Raw genomic sequence first — 21,737 nt, forward strand, 5'->3', positions numbered from 1 at the left:
ATGTCGTCTGAGGGAGTTTTTCCTTGCCACCGTCGCCACAGGCGTGCTCGTTGGAGATAGATTGGGGATAAAATTAGCTCATATTTTAAGTCTTTCAAATTCTGTAAAGCTGCTTTGCGGCAATTGTTAAAAGTGCTATACAAATAAACTTGACTTGACTTGAAATTCCTCCTCTGCATTTAACCCATCTGAAGCAGTGAACACACACATGCACACACAAGTGAGCAGTGAGCACACACACATACGCAGAGCAGTGGGCAGCTCCGGCACCCATGGAGCAGTTGAGGGGTTAGGTGCCTTGCTCAAGGGCACTTCAGCCCAACTTTCAGGCCATGGCTGCCTCATGTTAACCTAAACACATGTCTTTGGACTGTGGGAAAACTGGAGCACCCAGAGGAAACTCACTCAGACAAGGGGAGAACATGCAAACTCCACACAGAAAGGCCCCTGCCGGCCACTGGGCTCGAACCCAGAGCCTTCTTGCTGTGAGGCAACAGTGCTAACCGCTACACCACTGCACCATTATTATTATTATTAAAATTATTATTAAAAAATTTTATTTTTATTTTCCACCTCAATAAATGGTATTACAACTTCTTAAGAGAGCTGTACTTGTTGTTGTTAATATAACTTCAACAAATATATAATAAAGTACACTATATGGCCAAAAATATGTGGATACCAGACCATAACACTGATATGGAGGTCTTACCCAAACTGGTGCCACAAAATTGGAAACAGAATTGTCTAGAATATCTTTGTAGACTGTGTCATTAGATTTATTTTCCCCAAAACTAAGTGGTTAAGCTCAAATCTATTCCAGTACAGTCACATCTATAAAGACATGGTTTGTCCAGTTTGGTATTGAAGAACTCAAGTGGCCTGCACAAAGCCCTGACCTCAAACCCACTGAATACCTTTGGAATAAACTGGAACACCAACTTCATGCCAGTCCTTCTTGCCAAACATCAGTGTCCAGCGTCTTGTGCTCTTGTGACTGATTGAGCAAAAATCCCCATAACCATTTTCCAAAACCTAGTGGAAAGCCTTCTTAGAAGAGTGGTAACTGTTTGTAGAAGAAAAGGGGGACCAGTTCCATATTAATGCCCATTGTTTTGGAATAAGATGTTTAATGGTCAGGTGTCTACATATTTTTGGCCAAATAGTGTATGTATAGTATAAAATGCGCAACAACAATTTGTACATTTGTAACATCTGTAGAAATATGTGTTGAAGTAAGAAAATTGGGCTGATGGAATATATCTATATTCTGCCAGAACTTATTCAAAGTTGCAAAAGAAATCATATGTTCTGCCTATGGTTTCCTGGTTTTAATTTTATAGCAGATTGTTGTGCTTTCTGTGTAAGATCCCCAATGACAGGGAACCAGTATTTTTGCTCTATGGCATTAAAACAATTCAGAATTATAGAATATGAATGAAGTGAATGGAAATGCTCAAGGTCCATTCTAGCACACAGTTTACAAACACAAAAATGGTACTTTCTGGGTCCTCACTGTCCTGATTCATTTCTGTGGCTCTTTATTTGACTTTTGATTGTATGAATGTTTGTGTTTAAACACAACCAAGAAATCTGAGGTCTCCAATCTCATGCAAAAATGGTTTGTGTGGGTGTAGGTTTATTCCAAACAAATCTAGCAAACACCTAAGGGTTGTTTAATTGGTGGCTCCTAATAGACTGGAATAACATCCAGACACACCTGGCCCCTTTCAGACATGCTTGAAGACCCCTGAAAGAATTAAAATGGCTGTTTTCACTATGACAAAGCCTGCACCTGGGAAATTGTAGTTTTCTTTTTAATAATTTTCACTATGAAGTTTCTGAATTCCTTTGTGCTCAAGGTATAAATTATGGGATTTAACATGGGTGGAATTGTGAATGATAGTGAAGTACTAATTATCCGAGCATGAGGATGGATAGAGAATATTATAGCTAGAAAGTATGTACTTGTTATAGGAAGGAAATATATTCCTACAACCAACAGATGAGAGATGCATGTTTTGAACGCTTTAAGACGGCCCTCCCACGTTGTAATTTGAATTAAGGCCAACAGAATGCCAAAGTATGATACAACTATTCCAGTCAATGGTACATAGATGTACATTACAACAGAAAAGCTTGCTAAGAAGTAATGTATGCGTTTGTCATTACAAGCAATTCCAAAAATTGGTCCATTGTCACAAAAAAAGCTTTGTACCACATTGGTTTTACAGAATGAAAGTCGTGTAATCAAAACCACAGTTGTTCCAATTACAACAACATTAAATATCCATATTGCTGTTAAAGTCACAAACATGAAGGAATTATTAACAATCGCATGGTATCTCAGAGGAAAGCAAATGGCAATAAAACGATCATATGCCATGACAACAAGAGTTAAACACTGGCCAGCAGAAAAGAAATAAGTAAAAAACATGTTTGCCAAACAAGCATCATAGGATATGTACTGTGAGTTAAAAAGAAAAGTCTTCACAAGGTTAGGAATCAGTGCATTTGCTTCACCAAAGTCTGACAGAGCTAAATTAAAGATCCCCATGTATTTAGGAATATGCAGAGTTCGGTCAACTAATATCATGAAAAGGACAAGTGAGTTCCCACACAGTGAGACAATATAGACAAAAATAAAAAAAAAAAAAACTAAGTAGTATTGAATGAAAGGTATTCCAGAAAATCCACTGATGAAAAAGTACTCTGGACGCACAAATGATGCATTTTGTAGTAAACTGGAGTTCAAACCACTCATGATGATCTAGATTTTAATGCTGTTCACGTCCTTCCCAACTTGAAATGACAGACATAATGACAAATTTTTAAAAATGCACACATATTCAGCATTGTAGAAATAGTTTAAATTTAAATGATACAGTAATATAAGGACTAACTGCATGAAAGGACCATTTACGCTTAACTCAGTTTTAAAAGTGAAGCTGTTACAGTGAAAACTGGATAGACTATTGAAATAATTAAATTTACTCTTGCTCTTTTGTTTGCCCAACCTTATACCTTGTTGTAATATCAGTTCTACTTGTGTGCATGCATGATATGGAGAGATGTTGAACCATATTTTCTCATATGATATCTCAGAAAGTAATGTATAGCCTACCTATTTGTATTGTCTGGTTTTATAGCCCCATTTCATTGTTTAGTTTTGATAGTACTCTTTTTGGAACAAGGTAAAGGACAAAAACATAATGACACATGAAATGTTGGGGACCATCAGGAAAAAGAAAACACTCTAATAAATACAGTAACCATCTTGGAACAATTATATTATATGTTCACAAGATTTATCTGAGATATACTTTCATTTGTGAAAACATGAATAGTGGCTCCACTAGCCAATTGTTGTGAAATTTTATTGTAATGGCAATTCATAGCTTCACAAAACGTGTTTTTTTTTGTGATCAGTGTTTTTGGATGTTCATTATTTTTTAGCCAACTTGATTGATTAATTAAGATCCATTCCCAAAAGAATTAAGAAGGATTAAACCTGCATGTGGATGCCATGTTCTTCATGAATGTTAATTAAATAATTATAAGTGTTTCCGGAGATGTTGATGTTGAGGCTCGATAGCAGTTTTTTGAAGATGGGCAGTGGGTGGGGAGTGGTAGAAGGACATCCACAATAAACATTATGTTTTTGAGTCTTGTGAATCCATTCATGTGTTAAATTGTTTTTTTCAGTTTTGTTCATCAATTCATTTACAACCCCGATTCCAAAAAAGTTGGGACAAAGTACAAATTGTAAATAAAAACGGAATGCAATGATGTGGAAGTTTCAAAATTCCATATTTTATTCAGAATAGAACATAGATGACATATCAAATGTTTAAACTGAGAAAATGTATCATTTAAAGAGAAAAATTAGGTGATTTTAAATTTCATGACAACAACACATCTCAAAAAAGTTGGGACAAGGCCATGTTTACCACTGTGAAACATCCCCTTTTCTCTTTACAACAGTCTGTAAACGTCTAGGGACTGAGGAGACAAGTTGCTCAAGGTTAGGGATAGGAATGTTAACCCATTCTTGTCTAATGTAGGATTCTAGTTGCTCAACTGTCTTAGGTCTTTTTTGTCGTATCTTCCGTTTTATGATGCGCCAAATGTTTTCTATGGGTGAAAGATCTGGACTGCAGGCTGGCCAGTTCAGTACCCGGACCCTTCTTCTATGCAGCCATGATGCTGTAATTGATGCAGTATGTGCTTTGGCATTGTCATGTTGGAAAATGCAAGGTCTTCCCTGAAAGAGACGTCGTCTGGATGGGAGCATATGTTGCTCTAGAACCTGGATATACCTTTCAGCATTGATAGTGTCTTTCCAGATGTGTAAGCTGCCCATGCCACACGCACTAATGCAACCCCATACCATCAGAGATGCAGGCTTCTGAACTGAGCGCTGATAACAACTTGGGTCGTCCTTCTCCTCTTTAGTCTGAATGACACGGCGTCCCTGATTTCCATAAAGAACTTCAAATTTTGATTCGTCTGACCACAGAACAGTTTTTCACTTTGCCACAGTCCATTTTAAATGAGTCTTGGCCCAGAGAAGACGTCTGAGCTTCTGGATCATGTTTAGCTACGGCTTCTTCTTTGAACTATAGAGTTTTAGCTGGCAACGGCGGATGGCACGGTGAATTGTGTTCACAGATAATGTTCTCTGGAAATATTCCTGAGCCTGTTTTGTGATTTCCAATACAGAAGCATGCCTGTATGTGATGCAGTGCCGTCTAAGGGCCCGAAGATCACGGGCACCCGGTATGGTTTTCCGGCCTTGACCCTTAGGCACAGAGATTCTTCCAGATTCTCTGAATCTTTTGATGATATTATGCACTGTAGATGATGATATGTTCAAACTCTTTGCAATTTTACACTGTCAAACTCCTTTCTGATATTGCTCCACTATTTGTCGGTGCAGAATTAGGGGGATTGGTGATCCTCTTCCCATCTTTACTTCTGAGAGCCGCTGCCACTCCAAGATGCTCTTTTTATACCCAGTCATGTTAATGACCTATTGCCAATTGACCTAATGAGTTGCAATTTGGTCCTCCAGCTGTTCCTTTTTTGTACCTTTAACTTTTCCAGCCTCTTATTGCCCCTGTCCCAACTTTTTTGAGATGTGTTGCTGTCATGAAATTTCAAATGAGCCAATATTTGGCATGAAATTTCAAAATGTCTCACTTTCGACATTTGATATGTTGTCTATGTTCTATTGTGAATACAATATCAATTTTTGAGATTTGTAAATTATTGCATTCCGTTTTTATTTACAATTTGTACTTTGTCCCAACTTTTTTGGAATCGGGGTTGTAGTTGTGTGGTTTTCCCAACCAAGCAATAATGTTCATGGACTTCATAATCTCCTTGTATATCTGTGCTAAGAAGTATAATTTTTCATACTGTTACATGCACTGAAACACTAAAAATGCTAATTATTAATGTAACCACATAATGGTCAGGACGTAATGAGTAGGTAATTTCATATATGTGTATGCACCCATATGTGATTAACATTGTTCTACTTTATACTAGATGTCTCTCAGTGACTTCAGATGCTGAGCAGATAGACAGAAGAGAGAGAGAGAGAGAGAGAGAGAGAGAGAGAGAGAGAGAGAGCACAATGCAATGTTCCCCAAAAGCACCCTGCTGAATGTGTGTGTGTGTGTGTGTGTGTGTGTGTGTGTGTGTGTGTGTGTGTGTGTGTGTGTGTGTGAAAGAAATATAAAAGCTTTCTTCTTCTTCGAAACTTGACACTAATCCAATGCAATGCTTTGATGACCTGTGTGTGGCTTGCTGTGGCAGTGGGGGCATGGCCGAGTGCTAGTTTGTGAATGGAGGGTGAGGCCAGAAAAGGTGAGTGGAGAAACAATCACACCTGTGTCTGATTAATGTTGTGTGTATGTGTGTGAGTGTCTCCGTTTTAACAAAGCTAAGAATCTGAAAATAAAATGAACCCAGGAACTAAACAGGATCCCGCCTGTCCCAGTGCTTCAGTGTCCCACCTTACTGAAGGGAGTGCTGCACTGGTGCAGAAACCTGGGAACCTGAAGTGAACTGCCAACATGGAGTTCTCACCCCTTAAGGAACTCATCCATGCTGCTGCCCAACAGAACCAGCACCAGGTGCTGGTTACGTTGCGCATTGAATAGAAGCAGTGTTTCAAAGCATTGCTGTGGGCCCAGCAGGAGGATTGACAGGCATTCTGGAACTTACTCGCGTTGGCGGGTGCCCTAGCTTCAGTGTCTGCTGGCTTCCCCCACATTAGTCTGATAAAGATGGGGCCTCATGATGATTTGGAATCCTTCCTCATGCTGTTTGAGCAAGTTGTGGAGGTATGGGGTAGCCAGTTGAGCAGCGAGCAGTTTGTCTATTACCACCCCTGACCGGAAAAACCCAGCTTGCTTCCCAGCATCTACCCATGGACAACAGGCTGGAGTACTCAGGCTAAAACAGAGCCATCTTGCAATGTGTCAACTGCACCCCCAAAAAATATCATCTGTGCTTCTGCATGCTGACTCTGAAGGAGGTCAGCTGGCTGGTCATTCACGTTCAGCCAGCAGCTCTGAAATGCATTTATTGTTCCATGTCATGGTCTACCACTCACAGCCACCACTGGCACGATGGTGGAAGTCTGCGGTGCCGAGGGCATCATCAACACAATCACACTGGAACAATTCAATCCATTTATCCAGCGGCTGCCGGGAAATACAGTGAAGTGGGTCTAGTGCCATCCCTCGGCATTGCTGGATAAAGTGATCACTCTGGCTGAGGACCATCTGGCGGTGCATCTAGCAGCAGGTCATCATGATGTCTCTTCTCTCTCTCTCTCTCTCTTGCTCTCGCTCTCTCTCCACTCTTTCCTCCCATCCTTTCCCTGTGTCTGCATTATGGCAGCAGGGGTCAACTCCCACACAGCCAGCTCGCTAAGCCTGTGGTCCACCCCACACTTCTTCCCTTTATGTTTCTGTGTCTGTTCCTCCTCAAGTGAGTGATCCACAAGCCACTGGTGCAGAGGTGAGGCCTGGGCCAGTGTCCTGGCACTTCCTGGACAAGTGCCCCGTGATGGAAGTGGGGGCAGTGGTCTAGATCCCCGATGTGCCAAAGACTGCCCCAATCAATCTGGAGCATACCCCATATTGGTAAGTATCCAAGAGGGTATGCTATCATGCATTGTTGGATTCAGGATGTAATCAGACTTCCATAGAATAGAATAGAATACCTTTACTGTTACTATACACATGTACAGTGAGATTAAAGCATCTCCAATAACAGTGCAAACAGTGTGGAGAGAGAGAGAGAGAGAGAGAGAGGGGAAGGGGAAAAAAGGTGTGTGTGTGTGTAAGGGGGATAAGGTGCACAGTCCTGAGGTGTATGTGTTGTATTACACATTATGGAGTGAGGTATTGCTCATTGCACATATAAAGTATTGCACAGAGAGAATCATATTATAAATTATTGCATGAGAGAGTCACATTATAAAGTAAAATATTACACATTTATGAAGTATTGCAAGGTAAGGTAAGGTAGGTGCACAGACTTGAGGTGTATGTGCTGTGTGTAAGGTGCACAGTCCTGAGGTGCATGTGCTGTGTGTAAGGTGCACAGTCCTGAGGTGAGGTGAGTGAGGTGAATGTGTTGTGTTTCACATTATGGAGTGAGGTATTGCACATTATAAAAGTATTGCACAGAGAGAGTCACCTTATAAAGTACTGCACATTATGAATTATTGCACGAAGAGAGTCACATAGTAAAATAAATAGACTATAAAGTCAGAGCATATCCGAGTTCAGGGCGGTTATGGCTTTTGGAAAGAAGCTGTTTTTGAATCGGTTTGAATCCTTGGTGCAAGGTGAGGCATTGGGTACAGTGGACTTAAGGGAGGTGCAGTGTGTGCATGGAGATGTTCATGAATGACACCTGATGGTGTCTGTCCAAATCCAATTTCGGGGAATAAATCACAGCTTGGAGGCAGTGGATAATCCGTGCCTCACCCACCCAGTAATTTCGGGAACAGATTGGTTGGGATATAAGTATTTAAAGGCAAAAGTAGTGGTGGGTGGGTCCTGCAGTAATGTGTTAAGGGGGATACTCATGGAGAGCTATCTGGGGAGGCTGACCCAGAGCCATCTATGTTGGATCTGCCACATAGCAACATGGAGAGTAGGGAACATCCCATCCCTCCTTTTTCTCTTGAGATTTCCCTGGAGGATTTCCCTCTGGAGCAGGCACAAGATGAGACTCTGTGACATGCTTTTGTTCAAGTGAGGGTCATAAATGGTCAAACCCTCCAGCTGAACACTGCACTCTCCTGCCTGTACTGTTCCATAGTTAAGGATAGGCTGTATCACATGAAGTAAGTCACTCAGATTGGAGAAAAAAATGACATGGTTGTTAGTTCCAAAGAGCCATAGAGAACTTATATTCCATGTGGCTCATTATAACCTTATGGCAGGACACATAGAGCAGGATAAAACACTGACCCATCTCATGGCCTGCTTCTACTGGCAAAGGATTCATGGGGATGTCCATAGGTGTTGTGCGGCATGTTGCAAATGCCAGCTGGTGAATCCAGCAAACACCCCAAAAGTGCCATTTCACACTCTTCCCCTAATTGAGACCCCATTCAAAATAATTGTGATGGATCTTATTGGGCCATTAGATTGGTCTGATCATGGCCTCACCCTTCAACTTATTTTTTGTACAGGTGTATGCTCCAACTACAGATGCCCCGGATGAAGAAGTGGAAGCTTTCTATGACCAGTTGCTGCAGATACTGCAAGACTGCCCAAGCCAGGACATGGTGATGGTAGCAGGGGACTTTAATGCCAAAGTAGCTGCTGACAGAGACGAGAAAGAGGTGTGTGGTCCTTTTGGTCTAGGAACAGCCAATGAACGTGGAGAGCGCCTAGTGGAATTCTGCCAGGATAATGGTTTGTTCATCACAAACACTGGCTTCAAGCACCACGTAAGAAGATGCTACACTTGGCAGGCACCCGGGGGAAGGTACAGGAATCAAATAGACTACATTCTCATCAATAGAAGATGGAGAAATTGTGTCACCAACAGCCGATCCTACCCTGGACCGGACTGCGGATCTGACCACAACGCTGTAATTGCAACCCTAAGGCTCCGGATCAAACGAAATGCCCAGAGGAACAAGAGGAACCAACTGAATCTGGCAGCACTAGAGATACCTGCAGTGCGGGGAAAGTACAACATTGAAGTCAACAACAGGTTTGAAGCACTGAACCTGCTGGAAGAAGAAAGCACACCGGACAACTTCTGTATGGCATTTAATGAAGTAATAAAATCCACAGCAGCAAAGACCCTTGGTAAAGCACCAAGAAGAGCGAACCACCCATGGATTAAACAAAGTACACTGGACCTTATGGACAGAAGGCGGGACTTGAAAACCCAGCGCAGCACCACAGTAAACGGTGACCTACACTACAGGGAGCTGGACCGAGAAATCCAGAGAGAAGCAAGGAACGACAAGGCAAAGTGGCTAGAAGAACAGTGTGCCGATATAGAACAGGGACTGCAACGCAACAGCACCTTAAGGAAATCTTACTCCACTATCAAGAAGCTGTGGTGAGGTTTTCAACCTAGACAAAGGAACATTAAAGCAGTTGATAACAGCATACTGACCAACCTACAAAGCATTCTTCAAAGATGGAAGGAGTACTGCGAGAAGTTGTACAGTGACAATGCAGATGATGGAGATAACTACAGCACACCAGAGGAAGATGGGAGTGACAACTTCTCGGAAATCCTGGAGTCAGAGGTAGAAGAAGCAATCCAATGTCTACCAAAGAACAAGGCAGCAGGTGTAGATGACGTTCCTGCAGAGCTACTGAAGACTGGTAACCCAACAATAGCTAAGCTACTGTGTAAACTCTGCAACAAGATCGTCAGCACTGGACAGTGGCTATCTGACTGGGTGAAGTCTGTCTTCATCACTATCCCCAAGGTGCCTGGCACCATTGACTGTTCTGAACACCGCACTATAGCCCTAATATCCCATGTTAGTAAGGTCCTCCTCCGAATCCTCCTTTGGCGTATGGAGAGAGTGGCAGAGGAGGAGTTTGCTGAGGAGCAGATGGGTTTTAGGAAGAGAGTGGGTACAAGGGACCAGATCTTTAACCTAAGGATACTGATGGAAAAGGCAAGGGAAAGCAATGTGCAGCTCTTTATGGCCTTCATTGACTACAAGAAAGCCTTTGACTCAGTTAAACATCAAACCCTGTGGAAGGTGATGGAAACTATGGGAGTCTCAGGGCACTTGGTAAAGCTGCTACGCAATCTATATAGGGATCAGCAAGCTGCAGTGAGAGTAGAAGATGACCTAACAGAGTGGTTTGAAGTCAGGAAGGGGGTTGGGCAAGGCTGCTTGTTGTCGCCGATGTGTTTCTACTTCTACTCAGAGGCTGTAATGAGGGAATCTGTGGAGGAACAGCCCACGATTGGTGTCAATGTAAGTGGCAGGATCATCAACAACTTCCGCTTTGCCGATGACATAGCACTGATAGCTACTTCACTGGAAGGACTCCAGGAACTGCTGGACTCCACAGACAGCATCTCTAGTGAGTACCAATTGGAAATCAGCACCAATAAGACCAAAGTGATGGCTGTAACCAAGGATCCTACCCAAGTAACAGCCACCTGCAGAGGAGAACAATTACAACAGGTCTCTAGTTTTAAGTACCTGCGGTCCACAATGGAACAAACAGCCAGCTGTAGCCATGAGATCAGTATACGTCTAGGAACAGCTTGAGCAGCCCTCCGAAGTCTAGACGTAATTTGGAAGGACAGAGCCCTCAAGACAGCCACTAAACTGAAAGTGCTGAGGACTCTTGTCTGGCCTGTGGTAACCTACGGCTGTGAGGCATGGACTCTACATGACAGTGACATCCGCAGGATCCAGGCCCTGGAGATTAAATGCTACAGGAAGATACTGCGTATCAGCTGGACTGACCATCGCACAAATGACTCTGTGCTCGAAGAGCTGGGAGTGGGAAGAACATTATTTAACATCATTAAAAGGCAGAAACTCCAATATTTTGGTCATGTCACAAGAGCGGGTAACATCACCACTCACATATTACAAGGGACCATCAATGGTAAGAGGAGCTGTGGGAGACCACGAAGGAGGTGGAGTGACGACATCCGAGACTGGATGGGCACATCACTTGCAGAGTGTTCTCACAGAGCCAGAGACAGGAGGGAGTGGAAGAGGCTGATACTGGATGCCACCATAGTCTCCGACCCTCAGGCATGAAGATGGGACTAGGTAAAGGTAAAGATTGGTCTGCTTGAGGGTATTGTTTATTTTACTCCAGGTGGACGATGTAACATGATACCTGGAAGCAGTGGTGCTGTGTAACATTTTCACACATAATGTCATGATTTAGAGGCATGATTAGAGACATGCTTCCCAGAAGGGCACCAGTGGAAACTATGCAACTGATATGAAAAGGAGGAGAAAGAGAGATGGAAGGCAATTGTGAGATTGTTGCAGAATATGTATGAGGACAGTGTTACAGCAATGAGATGTGCAAGGGGAATGACAGAGGCATTTAAGGTGGATGTTGGATTGCACCAGGGCTCAGTCCTAAGCCCTGTTCTGTTTGCAATGATGATGGACAGGTTGACAGACGACATTAGGCAAGAGGTTCCATGGACAATGGTGTTTGCAGATGATATTGTGATCTGTAGTGAAAACAGTGAGCAAGTGGAAGAAAACTTAGAGACATGGAGATATGCACTAGAGAGGAAGGGAATGAAAGTCAGTAGGGGCAAGACAGAGTGCATGTGCATGAATGAGAGTGAGGACAGTGGAATGGTATAGCTACAAGGAATAGAGGTGGTCACAGCCGATGAGGTCAAATATGAGGTCAACTGTACAAAGTAACGAAGAGTGCAGAAGAGAAGTGAAGAGAAGAATGCAAGCAAGTTGGAATGGATGGAGGTGAGTGTCAGGAGTGATTTTTGACAGAAGGTTGCCAGCAATAGTGAAAGGGAATGGTTACAAGACAGTAATAAGACCAGCTATGTTGTATGGTTTGGAGAGAGTGACAATGACAAAAAAAGACAGGGGGATGAACTGGAGGTGGTAGAGTTGAAGATGTTGAGCTTTTCATTGGGAGTGACAAAGTTGGACAGGATTAGAAATGAGAATATTTGAGGGACAGCACATGTAGGATGGCTTGGAGCCAAAGTGAGAGTGCCAAGATTGAGATAGCTTGGACACATACAGAGGAAAGATCCAGGACATATTGGGAAAAGAATGTTGGAGATGGAAATGCCAGGTAAAAAGAAAAGAGGACGACCAAAGATGAGATTTATGGCTGTGGTGAAGGAGGACATGAGGACGGTTGGTGCTCCAGAAAAGGCCAGGGAGGACAGGAGGAGATGAGAGGACATTATCCACTGTGGCGACTCCTAATGGGAATAGCTGAAAGAAGAAGAGACATGAATCAACCATGTAGGTCTAGCCCATCGGCTTGGTCAAGTGATTTAAAAAAAAAACTTAAAAACTTAATTCGTAAGTTTGTGCACAAAGACAGACATAACTGGGATACATGCTTTGAGCCCATGTTATTCACAGTATGAGGGGTCCCACAAGCCTCCACAGGGTTTTCCCCATTGGAATTAATGTAGGGGTGCAAGCCTCATGCCGTTCTTGATATCATGTGGGAAAATTGGGAGGAGGGTCCTTCTTATAGGAAAAACGAAATTCAATATGTTCTCGACCTGCACACAAAACCCCACACATTCAGTCACTTAACCCAGGAGAATTTGCAGATGCAGGAACATCAGCCCCGGCTGTAAAACAGGGGTGTGCGCCTTGGAGAATTCACACCAGGGGATAAATTACTCGTGTTATTAACCACATCAGGCTCTAAATTGGTCACTAAGTGGCAAGAGCCCTTTGAGGTCACATGGCGAATTGAGGACATGTAAAATGAGGTGAAACGAACGGATGGAGGCAGGGCACAGCAGATGTACCACCTCGATGTGTTTGAACTCTGGAACAAGAGCATCCCCTTGGTGTTGAGTGACAGTAGTTCTGAAGAGGGAAGAGCTGGGGAAAGAGGTGAAAATGAATGTAGCTGCGAGATCCACCTTGGTCCACTGTGGAGACCACCTCTCTCCATCCCAACTCGGTCAGGCTGCCAAATTGCAAGTTTTCCGACATGTTCTCACCTCGTCCTGGTCACATCCACCTCATAGAAAACCAGATCAGGACACCACAAGGGTGGTCATGCATAGCTACCCATACCACTTACCTGAACACAACAAAACAGTTCATGATGAACTCAAGGACATGCTCAAAATGGAAATAATCAAGGAGTTACACAGCGACTGGAGCAGCCCGTTGGTCTTGGTCCCCAGGTTCAACGGGTTGGTCCGGTTCTGTGTGGAATATGGAAAGCTCAACACAATGTCTACATTCAACACGTACCCAATGCCTCGCATTGATGTGTTGCTCGATCAGTTTGGCATGATTTGTTTTCACGCAACACTGGATTTAACACAGGGATTTTGGCAGATCCCCTTGACTCCCTTAACCCATGAAAAAACTGCATTTTCCACCCAATTCGGTTTATACCAATTTGTCCCCCTTAAGGTCAGGTTATTCTGGGCACTGGCTACTTTGGGCGATATAGTGTAGAAAATTAAGAGGGGAAAAAAGAGTCTCCCCATAATCTTGAATGACAAAAAAAAACTTTAGCTCTGACTTGACACAAGTTGCACAAGATAGCTCCAAACTCAAGCAATCACTGCATATTTGAGATGAGTAGAGAAAAATGAGCTGGAGTGACAAAACATTAAGTACTTATTATTTGTGGCAGCAGGGGCATGATCGAGCATCAGTTATGGGTGGCGAGAAGTCACTCCTGCTTGTATTATTTCTTCAAATATGTCTTTGATTATTATGGAAACAAAGTTCCCTTTTTAATTCATCAGTTCAGCAGTTGTTTTCAAAATACTTCTTTTCATTTTTTTTCTCCAGACATTCTCTTTTATGATGGTCACAGGTAACATTTCGTTCTGACTACTCTTCTTTGCACATCATGTTTGTGAAAGCGACAGTGCAACATAAAATGGTGCAACACCACCCTTGTCAGCTGAAGCATCTTGCAAGTCCCTCGTGTCATATGGGGGTTTGCTTTGCTTTTTGGCCAATACATGGGCAGTTGGGCGGCACGGTGGTGTAGTGGTTAGCGCTGTCACCTCACAGTAAGAAGGTCCAGGTTCGAGCCCTGTGGCCGGCGAGGGCCTTTCTGTGCGGAGTTTGCATGTTCTCCCCGTGTCCGCATGGGTTTCCTCCGGGTGCTCCGGTTTCCCCCACAGTCCAAAGACATGCAGGTTAGGTTAACTGGTGACTCTAAATTGACCGTGGGTGTGAATGTGAGTGTGAATGGTTGTCTGTGTCTATGTGTCAGCCCTGTGATGACCTGGCAACTTGTCCAGGGTGTACCCTGCCTTTCGCCCGTAGTCAGCTGGGATAGGCTCCAGCTTGCCTGCGACCCTGTAGAACAGGATAAAGCGGCTAGAGATAATGAGATGAGATGAGACATGGGCAGTTGTATCTAAAAGTTTTCTTTGTCTTTCAGATCTACCATTGACTTCCACAGTTCCCCTTAACTGCCATTTCATATTGGCAATTTAATGGATGGAGATTGTGAACTGGAAGCAATTTGATGTCTTTTTATCAAGTTTCTCTGCATTGTAAATAAATTGCCTTCATTTTCAGGTACTTAGTTAATTGCTTAAAGCAACCCATGATTTTTGAGTGTTAGCACAAGGTTTGAAGAGTCACAGAAATTACATTCCTGACATACTCATCTGTCAATAAGAGATTGCTTAGTAATTGGAAGCATATTTGATAATGGCTTCTACAGCTTGAATATATGAGTTGAGTGTAATGCTGTGGGCAGCATTGCAGCTGCAGAGTCCCTGGTTTGATCCTGAGTGCAGGTTACTGTCTGTTTATTGTCAGTTTTGCATATTATCCGAGTGTCCATGTGGCTTTGCTTTGGGTTCTTCAGTTTCCTCTCACTGACCAAAAACATGAAGGTAGTCAAACTGGCTACACTAAATTACTCTCTAAGTGTGGATGAATAATGCTCTGCCATGGACTGGTGTACCAGACAGGGTGAATTAGGGATCCCACCTAAAAAGATATAATTTCAAGCTTGCATTTTGAATTATTCCTATTTATTTTATTGTTGTTGTCACCTCACAGCAAGAAGGTTCTGGGTTCAAGCCCAGTGTCCGATGGGGGGCCTTTCTGTGTGGATTTTGCATGTTCTCTACGTTCCTGCATAGGTTTCTTCCGGGTGCTCCAGTTTCCCCCACAGTCCAAAGACATGCAGGTTAGGCTAATTGGTGGCTCTTAATTGACCGTAGGTGTGAATGTGAGTGTGAATGGTTGTTTGTCTCTATGTGTCAGCCCTGTGATGACTTGGTGACTTGTCCTGGGTGTAGCCTCTCGCCCATAGTCAGCTGGGATAGGCTCCAGCTTGCCTGTGACCCTGTACAGGATAAGCAGCTACAGATAATGGATGGATGTTTAATTTTCAGGTGTCGACATATTTTTGGCCAAATAGTGTATTGTGGCAGCGGGGGCGTGGTCAAGCGCCGGTCTGTGACAGGAGGGCGGAGTCAGGGAAGGTAAGTGGCAGAATCACTTCACCTGAGAACAATTAACCTGTGTTTGTGTGTCTTCCCAGCAACCACACCCTATATAAGGAGAGAGAGAGCAGAGGAAGTGAGCTCTCTCCCGCACCAGACAACTTGTGTATGTGTGTGTCTGGGTGACTGGGAGTGTGTGTGTGTTTGACTGAAAAGTAACACAATAAATAGTTTTTGGAACTCAGTTCTGTCCTGCCATACTTCTGTGCTCCACCCACCTGCTCTGACCTTCTACATGTATGTATAGTATAAAATGTGCAACAATAATTTGTACATTTGTAACATCTGTAAAAATATAATGTGTTGAAGTAAGAAAATTGTTTTGATGTAACATATCACAATTCTGCCAGAACTTATTCACAGTCGCAAATTAAATTATATGTTCTGCCTGTGGTTTCTTGGTCTTAATTTTGGAGCAGATTGTTGTGCTTTCTCTGTAAGATCCCCAATGACAGGGAGCCAGTATTTTTGATCTATGGCATTAAAACAATTCAGAATTATAGAATATGAATGAAGTGAATGGAAATGCTCAAGGTTCATTCTAGCACACAGTTTACAAACAAAAAAATGGTACTTTCTGGGTTCTTACTGTTCTGATTTATTTCTTTGACTATTTATTTGATCTTTCATTGTACAACCCCGATTCCAAAAGAGTTGGGACAAAGTACAAATTGTAAATAAAAATGGAATGCAATAATTTACAAATCTCAAAAACTGATATTGTATTCACAATAGAACACAGACAACATATCAAATGTCGAAAGTGAGACATTTTGAAATTTCATACCAAATATTGGCTCATTTGAAATTTCATGACAGCAACACATCTCAAAAAAGTTGGGACAGGGGCAATAAGAGGCTGGAAAAGTTAAAGGTACAAAAAAGGACCAGCTGGAGGACCAAATTGCAACTCATCAGGTCAATTGGCAATAGGTCATTAACATGACTGGGTATAAAAAGAGCATCTTGGAGTGGCAGCGGCTCTCAGAAGTAAAGATGGGAAGAGGATCACCAATCCCCCTAATTCTGCGCCAACAAATAGTGGAGCAATATCAGAAAGGAGTTCAACAGTGTAAAATTGCAAAGAGTTTGAACATATCATCATCTACAGTGCATAATATCATCAAAAGATTCAGAGAATCTGGAAGAATCTCTGTGTGGAAGGGTCAAGGCCGGAAAACCATACTGGGTGCCCGTGATCTTCGGGCCCTTAGACGGCACTGCATCACATACAGGCATGCTTCTGTATTGGAAATCACAAAATGGGCTCAGGAATATTTCCAGAGAACATTATCTGTGAACACAATTCACCGTGCCATCCGCCGTTGCCAGCTAAAACTCTATAGTTCAAAGAAGAAGCCGTATCTAAACATGATCCAGAAGCGCAGACATCTTCTCTGGGCCAAGGCTCATTTAAAATGGACTGTGGCAAAGTGGAAAACTGTTCTGTGGTCAGACGAATCAAAATTTGAAGTTCTTTATGGAAAACAGAGATGCCGTGTTGTTCAGACTAAAGAGGAGAAGGATGACCCAAGTTGTTATCAGCACTCAGTTCAGAAGCCTGCATCTCTGATGGTATGGGGTTCCATTAGTGTGTGTGGCATGGGCAGCTTATACATCTGGAAAGACCCCATCAATGCTGAAAGGTATATCCAGGATCTAGAGCAACATATGCTCCCATCCAGACGATGTCTCTTTCAGGGAAGACCTTGCATTTTCCAACATGACAATGCCAAACCACATACTGCATCAATTACAGCATCATGGCTGCATAGAAGAAGGGTCCAGGTACTGAACTGGCCAGCCTGCAGTCCAGATCTTTCACCCATAGAAAACATTTGGCACATCATAAAACAGAAAATATGACAAAAAAGACCTAAGACAGTTGAGCAACTAGAATCCTACATTAGACAAGAATGGGTTAACATTCCTATCCCTAAACTTGAGCAACTTGTCTCCTCAGTCCCCAGACGTTTACAGACTGTTGTAAAGAGAAAAGGGGATGTCTCACAGTGGTAAACATGGCTGTGGCAGTGGGGGCGTGGTCAAGCACCGGTCTGTGACGGGGGGCGGAGTCAGGGAAGGTAAGTGGCAGAATCACTACACCTGAGAGCAATTAACCTTTTTTTTTGTGTCTTCCCAGTGACTGCGCCCTACTTAAAGAGGGAGAGCAGAGAGCAGAGGAGCTCATCCCCGAACCAGACGCCAGTCGTGTGTGGGTCTATTTGAAAGATTGTTAGACTGAAAAGTGTAGCAATAAACACTATTGTTGAACCTGATCTCTGTCCTGCCGTCCTCTATGCTCCACCCACCAACACTGAACCGCTACAGTGGTGCCGAAACCCGGGACGTGGAGCACCAACGCCGAACCGCCCCATGGAGTCTTCCCCGTTCGCCGACCTGGTCCACGCCCTCGCCACCGCCCAGCAAAGCCAGCACCAGGTGTTAGTCACGCTCCGTAAGGAGCAGGAGCAGCGCTTCGAGGCCCTGGGGTTGGCCCAGCAAGAGGACTGACAGGCGTTCCGGCACCTCCTCGCGTCGACGGGGACAACCGATGCTTCCACCGCGGGCCCGTCCTCCCTCACCCTGACAAAGATGGGCCCGCAGGATGACCCCAAGGCTTTCATCACTCTCTTTGAGCAAGTCGCGGAGACCTCGGGGTGGCCAATGGATCAGCACGCGGCGCGCCTCCTCCCCCTGCTAACGGGAGAGGCACAGCTGGCCACGCTACAGCTCCCCGCCGACCGCCGGCTGGCCTACGCAGACCTTCGCCGGGCCATCCTCCAGCGTGTGGGGCGCACCCCCGAACATCAGCCTCAGCACTTCCACGCTCTGCGCTTGGAGGAAGTCGGCTGGCCGTTCGCGTTTGGCCAGCAACTCCGGGTTGCCTGCTGGCGGTGGCTGAGGGCCAACAACCGCGACACCGAGGAGATCGTTGATCAGGTGGTGCTGGAGCAGTTCATCGCGCGCTTGCCAACAGGAACCACGGAGTGGGTCCAGTGCCTCCGCCCGGCGCCACTGGACCAGGCCATCGAGCTGGTGGAAGACCATTTGGCGGCTGTTCCGGCGGCAGGACAGCAGACCGCCTCTTTTCTTCTCTCCTCCTCTCTCTCTCTCTCTCCCTCCTCCTGTGTCCCGTCCTCGCCCCATTCCCCCATCGCGGAGGCGGGGGCCGGCACCACCCCAGCTGGCCCGCCGCACCCACAGTGCCCTCCCGTTTGTCCCTTCTGTGTCTGTCTCCCCCCCCCTCAGGTGAGTGAGCCCCAGAACACCGGTGCAGAGAGGAAGCCCGGGCCGGTTTGCTGGCGCTGCAGGGAACCGGGCCACCTCCAACAGCAGTGCACGTCAATGGAGGTGGGCGCGGTGGTTCGGATCCCCGACACGCCAGAAGCCGCCCTCAATCAGGCTGGAGCGTATCGCATACCGGTGAGTATCCAAGGGGATACATATCAGGCGTTGGTGGATTCTGGTTGTAATCAGACCTCAATTCACCAAAGCCTGGTGCAACACGAGGCATTGGGGGGTGCACAGGGGTGAAGGTGTTGTGTGTGCACGGGACGTTCACAGCTACCTTTTGGTGTCAGTCCACATTTTTTTCCGAGGGGAAAAATTTATAGTGAAGGCGGCGGTTAATCCTCGCCTTACCCACTCTTTAATTTTGGGGACTGATTGGCCAGGATTTTGGGGTTTAATGACATGCTTAGTAGAGAGTGGGTCCTGCCATTTAATGGGGGGGGGGGGTCCCGGTGTCGCTTTGGCGGGAGCAGCTGTCACAGATCCGTCTACGTCATCTCCGCGTCAGAGTGAGGAGCCGCCGGCCCCTGCTCTCTCTTTTGGGGAATCCCTCACAGATTTCCCATTAGAGCAGTCGCGAGATGAGACTCTGCGACATGCGTTTGACCAAGTGAGCGTAATCAATGGTCAAACGCTCCAGCCGAACGCCACCCTGTCCTTCCCCTACTTCGCGATTATGAAGGATAGGTTATACCGAGTGACACAGGACACTCAAACTAAAGAGCGAGTCACGCAGCTTTTAATTCCAAAGAGCCGCCGGGAATTGGTTTTCCAGGTGGCTCACTTTAATCCCATGGTTGGACACCTAGGGCAGGATAAGACACTAGCCCGAATAATGGCCCAATTCTATTGGCCGGGGATTCGCGGCGATGTCTGTAGGTGGTGTATGGCGTGCCGCGAATGCCAGTTAGTGAATCCAGCAGCCATTCCAAAAGCGCCTTTGCGCCCTCTTCCATTAATCGAGACCCCGTTTGAAAAAGTTGGGATGGATCTCGTCGGGCCATTAGATCGGTCAGCATGAGGGTACCACTTTATATTAGTTCTGGTGGACTATGCAACGCGATACCCGGAAGCAGTGCCTCTGCGCAATATTTCAGCACGCAGTATTGCGGAAGCGCTCTTCCGCGTTATCTCCCGAGTTGGAATCCCGAAAGAGATTCTGACTGATCAACGCACCACGTTTATGTCACGGACACTGTGCGAACTGTATGGGTTATTGGGGATTAAGCCGATCCGCACCAGCGTGTATCACCCACAAACGGACGGTTTAGTGGAATGGTTCAATCGCACCCTCAAGAATATAATTAAAAAATTTGTAAGTGAGGGCGCACGTAATTGGGATAAGTGGCTCGAGCCCTTGCTGTTTTCAGTGCAAAAGGTCCCCCAAGCCTCCACGGGGTTCTCCCCGTTCTAATTATTATATGGGCGTAAGCCGCGCAGCATTCTAGATGTGCTGCGGGAAAATTGGGAGGAGGGACCTTCACAAAGCAAAAATGAAATTCAATACGTTATGGACCTGCGCGCAAAACTCCACACCCTCACCCACCTAACCCAGGAGAATTTGTGGCAGGCCCAAGAACGGCAAGCCCGCCTGTACAACAAGGGTACGCGCCTTAGAGAGTTCACACTGGGAGATAAAGTACTCGTACTGTTGCCCACATCGAGCTCCAAATTGGTCACCAAGTGGCAAGGGCCCTTTGAGGTCACACGACGAGTCGGGGACATCGACTATGAGGTGAGGCGAACGGACAGGGGTGGGGCACTACAGATTTACCACCTCAATCTGCTTAAACTCTGGAATGAGGAGGTCCCCATGGCGTTGGTGTCGGTGGTTCCGGAGAAGGTGGAGCTGGGGCCGGAGGTTCAAAAGGAGCATTGGTGTCAGGTATCCCTCCGGTCCCCTGTGGAGACCACCTCTCCCCAACCCAACTCGCGGAGGTCGCCCAGTTGCAGACCGAGTTTTCAGATGTGTTCTTGCCCCTACCTGGCCACACTAACCTCATAGAGCACCACATAGAGACGCCCCCGGGGGTGGTAGTGCATAGCCGCCCTTACAGGCTACCCGAACACAAAAAAAAGGTGGTTCGGGAAGGGCATCATCGAGGAGTCCCACAGTGACTGGAGCAGCCCGGTGGTCTTGGTACCCAAGGTCGACGGGTCGGTCTGGTTCTGTGTGGACTATAGAAAAGTCAACGCGGTGGCTAAATTTGACGCGTACCCAATGCCTCGGATTGATGAGTTGCTCGATCGACTAGGCACGGCTCACTTTTATTCGACACTGGATTTGACAAAGGGATACTGGCAGATCCCCTTGACTCCTCTATCCCGAGAAAAAACGGCCTTTTCCACACTGTTCGGATTACACCAATTCGTCACACTTCCGTTTGGGCTGTTTGGGGTGCCCGCTACGTTTCAGCGGCTGATGGACAGGGTCCTCCGCCCCCTCGCCACTTATGCAGCCGCTTACCTAGATGACATCATTGTCTATAGTAATGACTGGCCCAAGACCAAAAAGGGGGTGAGACAGTTCCTGGGGCTGGCTCGCTATTACCGTAGGTTTATACCTAATTATTTGGACGTCACTAGCCCGCTGACTGATCTGACTAAAAAGGGGACACCAGATCCAGTCCAGTGGACGGAGCAATGCCAGCGGGCTTTCTCTGAGGTAAAGGCTGCACTGTGTGGGGGGCCACTTTTACACTCCCCTGACTTCTCTCTCC

General features: G+C 45.4%; 1 protein-coding gene across 1 annotated transcript; it reads right to left on the bottom strand.

Annotated features, from left to right (window-relative positions):
• Positions 1–1,777: 1,777 nt before the first annotated feature.
• Positions 1,778–2,818, bottom strand: LOC132864762 (olfactory receptor 10A2-like). Its single transcript, XM_060898180.1, has one exon. It carries the CDS (start codon positions 2,762–2,764, stop codon positions 1,778–1,780), a length of 987 nt encoding a protein of 328 aa, XP_060754163.1. The 5' UTR covers positions 2,765–2,818.
• Positions 2,819–21,737: the final 18,919 nt, after the last annotated feature.

Source organism: Neoarius graeffei, chromosome 17, assembly GCF_027579695.1.
Source record: "Neoarius graeffei isolate fNeoGra1 chromosome 17, fNeoGra1.pri, whole genome shotgun sequence".
NCBI classification, from domain to species: domain Eukaryota; kingdom Metazoa; phylum Chordata; class Actinopteri; order Siluriformes; family Ariidae; genus Neoarius; species Neoarius graeffei.